The sequence below is a fragment of the Diadema setosum genome, chromosome 17, assembly GCF_964275005.1.
Source record: "Diadema setosum chromosome 17, eeDiaSeto1, whole genome shotgun sequence".
Classification (NCBI taxonomy): Eukaryota; Metazoa; Echinodermata; class Echinoidea; order Diadematoida; family Diadematidae; genus Diadema; species Diadema setosum.
This window is the reverse complement of record NC_092701.1, coordinates 33,340,571-33,352,073: the sequence shown is the minus strand read 5'-3', so window position 1 is coordinate 33,352,073 and position 11,503 is coordinate 33,340,571. Positions and strand designations below refer to the sequence as shown.

The 11,503-nt window shown below is 35.8% G+C and overlaps 1 protein-coding gene across 1 annotated transcript; it reads right to left on the bottom strand.

Annotated features, from left to right (window-relative positions):
- Window positions 1–3,359: 3,359 nt before the first annotated feature.
- Window positions 3,360–11,274, bottom strand: LOC140240986 (sperm acrosome-associated protein 9-like). Its single transcript, XM_072320762.1, has 5 exons — window positions 11,186–11,274; window positions 7,024–7,173; window positions 5,382–5,606; window positions 4,621–4,819; window positions 3,360–3,728 (listed from the first exon to the last, which is right to left on the bottom strand). Exons 2-5 carry the CDS (start codon window positions 7,165–7,167, stop codon window positions 3,424–3,426), a joined length of 873 nt encoding a protein of 290 aa, XP_072176863.1. The 5' UTR covers window positions 7,168–7,173; window positions 11,186–11,274; the 3' UTR covers window positions 3,360–3,423.
- Window positions 11,275–11,503: the final 229 nt, after the last annotated feature.

The following is an 11,503-nucleotide window of genomic DNA, read 5'->3' as shown; positions in this document are numbered from 1 at the left end:
CTGCTCTCATATTCTAAAAATATTTGACTTCAAAAACAAATTGCTTTCCTAAGAAATACTGTTATTTTTGGCTCAATATAAATTTTGCAGAAAGACAACTATGACAACATTGGTGTCAAATTCACACAGTTTGACACAGTGTGTTGCAGGGGGGGGGGGGGGGGGAAATGGATTGCGCGCAAAACCATGGTTGCAAAATAGCACAATCAAATAGCTTCTAGAGTAAACACTGAAAAAGTGACACTCCAAGTTCTGGAATGTCTGAAAGTGAAGAGTTAAAAAAAAAAAAAAAACAGAGTAAGTAACATTACAAACTATATATGCATTTAATGTGCTGTTTAAAAAAAAAAAAAAAAAAAAAAAAAAAAACACTGCACAGCATTTCACTGCTTTGATTTAAAAAGAAAATATGTAGCATAAAATGACATAATGTTAGACCAGTTGTCAACAGAAAAACGTAATCCTGACTATTACATGTAAAAATGAATACATGTACTAAATAACAGTCTTAATGCTACATTGTACATATAATTTGTAGTTCAATCTGTCTTAACCCTTTGTATGCTTTTAAGGAAAGCCCTTAGCGCTCTACACACTGTCTAAAGTTCATGGCACTAAAAGGGTTAAGGGAAGAAACCATTCGAACACTTGTCTATCACTATCTGTCACATGCACATCCACTGCCCTATGTACAGCTGTATACATAATGCTTCAATTTACAAAATTGAAATATATACATACTCAAAAGTACATTGACAAAAGTATTTGCAAGCATTATGAATATTCAAGGTGATGTAAGTCAACAAAATTTAGTATTTAGAATTACTGACGTAAAATAAGTGAATTGTTTTCATGTTGAGGGTAATAAGAATTGTGATAACTGTGATAAACGATATTCAATCAGGTGACTTAGTAACAGGGTGGATTGTCTGCTGAAGTTGCTACATGCAATCAACAACACATACATTTTTATCTTAGTTTGAACAGATTCTTTAATTTGGCAAATTCATCAAAGTCAGACTACAATCCTAGTTTTGTATAAGCCCTTTCTTAACATACTAACCCCACATGAGCATGCAATAAAAACACATGAATTATTACATTTCATGCAATTAATTTGACACATTATGGATAACATATCCATTTTTTTTTCTCCATTTGTGTTACTTAATACCACCAAATCAATACATTTCAGCAAAGTTTTCATGCAGAATGCTCTTATCTCACTGACTTAAGTTTGTAGCATTAATATTGAAGGCATTTTTTTTTTCTTAGTGAAAACTACATTTGTTTCATGGCTTGATGGATTCACAACTGAGTGTATGCATGTCCTAAAAGCAGGGTCAGATGGCCTTTCAAGTTGACAGAATTTCTTTGATTGTTGTATCAAATGTACAAAAATCAGTCACTTGCTGTCCTGACAGACATAATTATATCTTCTTCAATGGACCAGTGCAATAAAAAGTAATATTTATTTTATAGACCAGTGCAATAAAAAGTAATTTCTAATCAAACCTTGCAGAAAGGAAATGGTTTACCTGTTTTAAGAATTGTACAAAATGTGTTTATCACATGATGTACAAACTTCATAATGTGGTACTATGTCTGCATATCTTCACAATCTCATTTTCAATTTCATTTTCTCATGGATACATACAATAAAAAGATTGTGAAGGATTTCTTTCGAGTCCTCAAAGTGTGATTGGACACTTCTTTGCGGTCTGTCACTCTGTAGGCCACACACCTAAACAATAGCATTGGTCGAACATTCAGATTTGGCCCTTCCAGTTTATCTCAAAATTCACTCCATTTGGCCTATTTCAGCCTGCTGCTTTTGTCATATAATCTCAAGTTATTCATGAATCCATCCAGATAACCAGGGAAATCTTGCCTACTGAACATAAAACTTTGATTTGCCAATAGATTGGCATTACAGTGCACAGCAATAAGGTATTCATAAGCTAGCTGGTTGATAAATCATGGACACAAATTCAAATTTCTAATTTTGATTATTTGATGTACTAAATTACAGATTCGTTGACTGTCTGGTCAGAGTAAACCGTGATTGATGATAGGTAAAGTATCATCATGTTGACTCTTGCCATGACAAATGCAGCAATTTGCATTTGGGGTGTTCCCCAAATGCCAGGAGTTGGAAGGGAATGGAGCATGGCAGTTCAGTGTATTACAACCTTGAACATGAATTGGAATATCTCTTATTAGTGCACTAAAAACTGAAATTCATCAACATATTTTACAGGTTTTATATTGCAAAATATTTTCAAAATTAGGTGCATTAGTCATTGTTCACTTGTATTTGCTCGATTAGATATTAACTTCAAATTTATTCTACAAGACAGCATGTACATGTATAACAGGTGTAGTACCATGGATACCAAGTGTGTTTTACCGGTAATGTATAAAATTACAGTTCATGTGCTGTTCTTGTTCAGGTAATTTGTTTATTTTAGTGTTCAGCATTGCTCTATTCACACACCTATAAAGAACGGTACTTGATACTGCAGAATTTGATAAATATCAACAATTCAACACTTAATCTGTCTTGTGACAAATTACAATGTCCCTAAGATTGTACAACACTACCCAACACACTAATTAACAAAGTTATGGGATCTCAGTAATTGCAGTTTCAGCTTCTACAGAGTATACATGTTTGTCTACAACTAGCTTCACAGATAAGGGCATTATGAGGGTGTACAATATAATTTGTCCAATCACCAACATGTTGGCAATCACATTCTAGGTCTGCTGTCTATGCCCAGCTGAATGATATTTTTTGTTCTTATTTTGGGAGACATGTTTAAGCTAGTCACAAAACACAACTATTGATAAAAAAGGAGGCATTCTCTACACATGACTGTTACTTGGACAAATTATTGAAGTTAAGTTAAACCCTATTTTCTGAAAGGATGGGACAAGTTCATCATCACCAAGTGGTAAATGCAGCAGATTGACATAAACCTGAATATAGATATATCCATGATTACAGCAGCTATGCTCGTTTTGCATCTTTTAGATTTATACCCTCTCTTTCACAATTCAGTTAATAAAGTTGATAGGTACTATATATGCCATATATATATATTTGCTAATCTGGACTTGCTATTTAACCATTTCATGGGTGGTTAAATTCACAATAGAGAACCACAATTTGAGAATGAAATATCAATTCCGTCCCTTCTAAAGAAACAAAGTTAGCAATATCCCACTTTTAAGACATCTACCACATTTGTGCTACAAGAAGCAATATTTTTGTATGTTAATTTTGCAAATGTAATTCAATTTGTGAAGTTCATGAACAAAGAAATATGTGAAATATATGACATATACAGTACCCATTACAGAAAACTTTTCAGCATAAAAGACATAACAGTTTTAGAGTACCAGTACTCCAAGAGAAATTCAGTAGAACTTGCCTTCTAAATTTACAAATCTTCGATGGTCAACATGGTTGATTTTATCATACGATGCCCCTCGCCATGGTGCCTTGTCTAACGTGATCTCCCCGCCGGTGATGTTCAGCTTGTCTGCGCGGCCGTTGAGAGTGCGTCGGTAAAAGAGGACCGGTTCATCCGTGCCCTTCGGCATCTTGCCGAATGAAAGCTTCAACATCCTCTTGGAGAGGTCATTAGTGTCTGTCCCTTTGTCTCTGTTCTTCTGGTCATTGCGATTACCAAGGGCTGTCTTTGCTCTGGGATTTACTTGGGCTGGGATGGACATAAAAAGACAGATATTTTTCCATGTGAGTTTAAAATTATAGCAACAGTGCATGCTGTTAGAGGAGCAAACTATTTTATTTCATCTCCATGGTTGGTAATACTTTGCATATGCCAAACTCTGCAGCATAAACAGTTACAAAATTCGTGGTAGTACATTTTCATGACATATGAAAGTTGGTACAGCGCACTCCTGTTATAACGAACACCGTTATAACGAAATTCCGGTTACAACTTAGTAAAAATTCAGGCCCAAGCATTATCCACTCTATGTTTTTTATTGTTTATTTGTTCGGTTATAACAAAATTTCGATATCATAACGAAAGAAAACTGCCAGTCCCGAGGACTTCGTTATAACAGGAGTCCACTATATTTTTGATCACAACGCATATTTCTATTCACCATTCCCTTTCAGAGAGAAAATTTAAGCTGAAGGGGCGTGTCTTTGCTAAAATGCATGAGAACAAAATGGATGTGACACCATTTGCAGAGTACTTTCAACTCAAATTAGGAGATACCTTCCTGATGTCAAGACACTGAAATTCTTAGATGGACATATTAGCTGTGCAGTTCAATTTCATATACTTTTCATTTCAGAGGCTTTGCAAAGATTATTTTATGCAATACAATAATTAAATTGATGCATTCTGGAGAGTATATCTTGATGTGTTACAGATACACCACCAAAATCAATTTTATTGATATTTTACTTTGATAGGATAAGAATCTGACACACATGTGTTCAATTGGTGACATTTTCCATTTCAAAAGGGGTGACTCTTTCAAACATTTTTTAAACCTTGTCAAGAGCAATCACAACTGTCATTCTGAAGCTATTGTACTCATGTTTAGGAGAAGTCTACTACAAGACTTGCTACTTACTCTCAGTATTTGATCGCTGATGTCTAGCACTCTGGACGCTGCGGGGTCTTTGTGACTGTGTTGGCCATGTCTCATTCAGCTCGCTCTGACTTTCTCTGTAGACAGCATAGATCTTCAGGAGGTTATCAAACACCAGCGGAACTATACTGACACACCCTCCGTATAGAACACGGGCCTCAGAGCAACTTAGATGATTGACCTGTTGGTAGTTATTAAACAGAGTATTTGGGAATACATTTTTTTTAGTCATGTGTATTTTACGCTTTCTCACCTTCATCAATGACCAAAAAGTTACGATCATTTGATAGCAAATGCTACAAAAGCAAAAGAATTTATATTTTAGTAACATTGACGTATATTGTACCCAGAAATTCCATTTGTGATGCCCAGGTGATATAATTTCTATTGAGTTTGGTGTTTTTAATCTATTAATTTGCAGTGAAAACCATTTAATTTTTTTGTATCACTTGCCTCCACTAGATTTTCTTCATTTGCCACTGATATGACCATGAACAAAGCTTAAGCCTCAGGCAGAAAATTAATCGCTTAGGTTGAATTAACTTATAATGAAAAGACAAGGAGATTATAATTTATGAATACACAACTCAATAAATGAATGAATAAATAGATGAATGGATGAATAGACAAAATATGCACCAAATAACATTCCTTTAATTTTTCACTACAAAGTTAATACAATGCAAAGTTTTGCATCCCTGTTTTTTTGTTGGCTGACTAGACTTTGAAAATGAACTTCTTACCTCTTGGTGAGGATAGCCTGCCCTCAGTGCAGAAAATTCATTGCTGGGGTTGAGCAGGGTACGACACCGGTCGAGGGACTGGCTAGCTGGACCTTCCTTGAGGATGTCTGGATTGATATTTGATATTCGCATCACGACATTGGTCAGCTCGCCAACAAGATCTAACCACTGCTTCATGGCACGACGGTCAGTTGCATTCCGGCTACGTTCAAAGAGTTCTTTCACCTACGTACAAGGACAAAAACAAACACAAAAGAACAATGAAAAGCAACCCAAAAAATAAATGTACAGTAATAAGCCAGTTCGGGGTTCCACTTTGAGCATGAGCAGAAAAAGGTCATCTGTACCCGCAGAGCATGTTGGTTTTTTATTCACTGAGATAAGCATCTGTGATGTAATGATTATTCAAGTGATCATTATGAGTGGTGCTTGCCAGCACATCCACCTGACAGCAAAAGTGGTATTTGACAATATCAATAGAAAAAGATTGTTGATGCATTCAATGCAAAATAATGAAATGGATGCTTTCCAAAGTGCTAATTGATGGATCATTCTGGTCACCTGGTCTACGCAAGTTCATTCTTTGTTTGAACATGACTGATGAATTCCATAAATTGTTGCGTGGGGTAAGCTAAAATACCTTCTCTCGCTTGAAAACTCGTGGAGTGCCTAATCAACTGAGAAAGAAGAAAGGTCATTTGTACCGATGTGCCCATGAGCTAACCCCGAACTGGCTTATTGTCTTGAATGGTTTAGAAGGAAAAAATGCTCACATATTATGTGATAATTTTTGTTACTGCATTATCCCACAGGACAAGAGTATAGCAGAATCCGGATTATCAAAAGTGATGATAAAATCACAACATTTTTTTTTTGGGGGGGGGGGGGGGCAATGAGAAAAAAAAGTTGCATTGTTCTAAAAACTTGGAGTGTTTATAACTCAAGATGGATTTTTGTTTTTAGCCACTGGTACATGTGTAGTTTAAGTAAAGATACAATACTTGTACCCAAAAGATAGATGAGCGATTTGTGCAGTGAATATACAGAACATTTAATGACAAATGATCGTTATCTATGCTTGTTCGTTTTTTTTTCTTTCCTAAATCGTTGAAGTTTTGTTATTTTCAATTTATCATGCAAGTTTCTCCATACCTCCCATAACAGTGACTGTCACATTTTGCTATAATTCTATAGACTATGCAATGCAGATCTTTACTTATGTTATGAAACTACCGACAGGTGCGAATTGGAGAAACGCATTTCTGACTGCATTATTGCAATCTGGAGTCAACAAGAATACCAGCTGAAAAGTCCATATTTGTCATTGGTAAATTCAAGTTCAAGTTAGTCTTGTTGTAATGGCATGTCACATAATCAAAAATATTTGAAAAAGTCTTTCAGTCAAAAGTGTTGACAGTTAACAAAAATGTTGTCTTGATGTAAGTCTACAGAGCATCTAGCTTGTATCCACTTTGATTATAAAACACTACTCAACATTTTCTCATGATTTAGAATGATAATTGTAGGACAGGAACATATACATTGTACAATGTACATGTATATGTGAATATTTGATAACAAAATATGCTGGATATATTAAAGAAAGAAATCAGTAAGTCAGATATGTCCAAAGATTCCAAACCTGATTAATTGATCTGAGCGGCTTTGTCTTCTCATATGCATCCGACCGTGTGTTGTCCAATGCATTGATGAACGTGAACTGCTGTTGTTGGAGAACCTTGTATCGTTCCCTCAGACGGGAGACATCTCGGCGTATTGCATCCATGGCGTCCTTAAACATGAATTTGAAAAAATTTGAATTTGAATAAAAACAAAGTAACATAAATATATTTGAAGAGAATGATAATTTGTCTGGAAGTGGTAGCCCTCGTTCACCAAATTATTTTTCATTCTTTTTTTTTTTCTCTAAATCTCTAAACAGGACCAGGCATGTTGTACCATCAAATGTGAACACAACATACCGTAAACTACCATACGTGTATATTTTGACATCATAATCTTTTCACCTAAGAATTAAAACATGACAGAAACAGAACACAAAATGATTTTAACTTCAAAATATACTTAATCATTTCTACAACATAAAACATGTGCATGATTTTGAGGTGAAGTTCAACACACACACACATGCATGGCACAGATACTGCTTATCTTCAGACAGATATTCAAGGACTTAAAAGATAAAATGTTTTCAAACTATAAAAGCTACCTCAAGCATCAGTTACATGCATGAAAGCAGATTCTAGATGCAATACAAATAACTTCATGTATTTCCCTTCTGAAAACTTAGACATGATGAAATGTTGCATGTACACATTCTAAATCATTCTCTATTTCATTTACTTAGTCATGGCATCAGCATCTGCCAATATATGCTTTCTAGATCTAGTGGGTTTGCAAAACATTTGAAATTGATAACATTTACATACTGTACATACCTAGAAGAAAAAGATGGAAATGGATTAAAAAAAAAAGACACACTAGACAAGTTGCAGAACAGTTGCATGAAATATGTTACTACCTGTCACATACAATATACATTACTTAGGACTGGAGCCCCTGACACCCCCCCCCCCCCTCCCCTTTCACAAATTAAATAAAAATTGCACATCAATATTGAATTAGTATCTCAACATCCCTATCCAAATCTGTAATAAGCATACTAGCCAAACATCATCTGGTGAAAATTACCAGATGATTGCCAATTACATACCACCTACCATCAAGGCAAAAAAAAAAGATAATAATTCCTCTCTGGTGAGTAGTATACAGGCAGCATACAGATGTGTTATTCTCAAAAACCTTGTGGCGTCTCTCAGTTTTATCACAACTTTCTTCATACTTTATACTGCCTCTGTTTTTTCCCTACAGCATTTATCCATGCTGAAACCATGACAACCAATTATTGGTAAACAGTAGACACTTCTCCAAGCACTCCTCCTCTTGAGAAATTAGGTCTGAATCACATGCATGAATTGATGGCTTGTTCAATGCCTGTATCTTGAAATCAATCAATTCCATAGCAACCATGTATTCATAAGCTTCACAGAGAGCCCCAAACAACACTGCTCATTGAGCATACACCTGCTCTATTTTAGTTCCTTCTGGAGAAGATCCATGTTTTCATACAGGATGAGGAGGAGGGCTTTGAAAGATAAGAGAGCGAGAAAGAAAAAGAGAGAAAGACAGTTGTATATATACTGGGAGATTGAGAGAAAGAGAGGGAGAGAGAGAGGAAGAGAATGAGTGAGAGACATATTACAGAGTAAAATGGGGTACAAGAGGTAGGTGGTACATTAGGCATTATCTGGAGTGTCGTTTTAGTTTGTTGGTTTTTTTTTTTTACTGTATTTAAAATGATCCATGATGCTGTAAAAAGCAATTTCTTGCAGACTGGATATTTTCACCAAATTATGCAACCAGAAACTAGCCTGGAAATGAATGCATGCAAATATTTTTGCTTGCGGTAGCACTATCTAATATTTTGAATATATTGTTTGTGAAATTCATTATACCTGGCCAAGTGCAAAAAATCCACTTTCACAGTATTCTGTAGTTCTCTTGGTAATACATGTATGTCTTATCTCATATTCAGTTGATCCACCCATAAGTCATACATAGGCTATGTAGATACTTATGATATATGTATGTTTTGTTCATAATCCAACATTTCAGCAGAAATGGTCTGTACCATACATGACATTCCTAAAAATATTAATGAGTGGTGCAAAGAAAACAAACACATACTGTTCATTGCAACTGATTGACAAATTGCCCTACATGATGTAATTCATGAATTTGAATAAACACATACTTCCACATTTTTGCATAGCTTGAGATCATATTTTACAGAAAAGTCAAAAGAACAAAAAATGAGGAAAGGAAACCTTGCTTCCAGTTTAGTTTCAAACAACACCTCAATTCCTCCATAATGGTTTCTACAGTGTTTACAAACTTCCATCATAAGGAAACCTTGCTTCCAGTTTAATTTCAAACACCTCAATTCCTCCATAATGGTTTCTACAGTGTTTACAAACTTCCATCATACACTTTTGCACACAAGCAAAGATTGCAGACAAATCATGAAAACTAACTTACATCACTTTTATTACTGCAAAAGTTGATATTTTTGTGCGACTAATTTTTTGCGCTCATCTTAGTGGGGTAAGAAGAGTTTCATGTGTTTTTAATTCTGCAGAATCAAGACCTCAACTACTGGAACATTACTTTATGGCAGGCACAAATATTTGTGTGCTTTTATTTTCATGCTAGTTTCTGCAGCAATGCAAAAATGTCCACTTTTATAGAAGATATAACACAATGTCACTTAAGATTGTAAATGGTGATGAACTTTGGTACGCCAATGAAAACACACTGCCAGTTATATAAAATGCTGTATCAAGAGACTTTGTTCCACAATGGGCAACAAATAATTTGGCTTCAATCCTATAAATAAAGCACAGATGTTAAGTGAACATTACAAGTTTTCCTGTGTAGACTGTGAGTCATGCATTCACAGTTTACCTTAATGAGGTGTAAATGAACACACAAGCATATGAAGAGTTTGTTTGCAAAAACCGATAAATCCATTTTTGAAGATTTTGAAGTACAGTCTCTGTCATAATGTACAAAATAATACCTTTTAAATGATATATTGGTCACTACATATAAAGGTACATTTTTGAAGTTATGGTCAAAAGAAGCAACAATTTTCTTATTATTCTCTTTATTTTTCTTGACCTTTAATCACAAATATCTCCATTTGGCAAATATGGACTTATCGGTTTTTGCGAACAAACTCTTCATATTCAGAAATTAGCAAAATGTCAACTGCACTAATTGGAGACCCACATTGTTGATGATTATATATATTTCCTATGTTCATGCTAGCTTTTGGTGACAGATGATATAAGGTTAGAAATCAGAACATGATAAGGTACTAAAATAAACTACATTCATTACACTATACTGTAAGCTTGTGCACCTGAGCAAAAATCACCTGTGTGTACCAGAATATAAGTCAGGGTGTGAAGATTATGGACAAGAATACTTAATGTTTCATTATGATTAGGTGTATGAAATCATAAGGACAATATTGTCAGGGTATACAAGGCAGATCTAATCAACCTATTTTTATCCTCATCATATAGATCTACAGACCTCTCAAATGCAGCTGAATTACAAAAAAAAAAGGACAACATCTTCATATTTAATGAGATAGCATTGCAAATGATTTCGTTTGTCGCGAGAATACAAGCTCTTCCGGCTGGGACAGCAATAAATTGCCAACAATAACGGCGCGCTCGAGCGATCATAATAGCACATGGTGAAGCACTGCACGAACAGGTGTCATAAACAACGCTTGGTTGCTAAGGACCACGGAGTCCGCCGTGAACGGGGCGTGAACGTACAATCAAAAAGTGCTTAAACTTTAATTTTCTCAACGGAGATAAACATATCTTACGACCAAAAAGAAAGTATACACATACCAGAAGTACTAAATTGGGCTGAATGACAATACTATGGGGGGATTTTGGTAATATCACGAAAAGTATGGCCGTTGCTAGGACCACTCTCTGCTGCAGAAACCGCCTGCTTCTAAGCTCACACAGTGCGGGCCGAAGTGACACGCCGTACGCTCGCTCGTACGCGGCGCCTTACCGCCCTTAGCTACTAGAGTCTTGACGGCGAAGACTTGGCCATTTATCGGGCATTTTAATCTATGTCACTCAACGTACCACCACAAAAATACTCAGTACAAAGTAGTAAGTACTTATACCTACCTGAAACACTGAAGAAACTATTCTGTAGAATATTTCCCCGATTTATTGCCGAATGCCACGCACTGCCGACGCGCCCCTCAGCTCAGCACGGTCGCCTGCCTTGTATCCGCGATACCAAGCCTGTTGTTATCGGCACCAACCCGTGACCTCTTGTTTCGATCGTCTGCTTTGTCAATACAACACCGATTGGAATTCGCGGTCCAAAGGGACGGGCTGAGGCGGTTTTGTACTTTGACGCGTTAGACACGGTGACCTTCCATCCTCATTATTTCCTATTTAACGTGGCTCAATACCCACATGGATTTCATTATGCGCTTG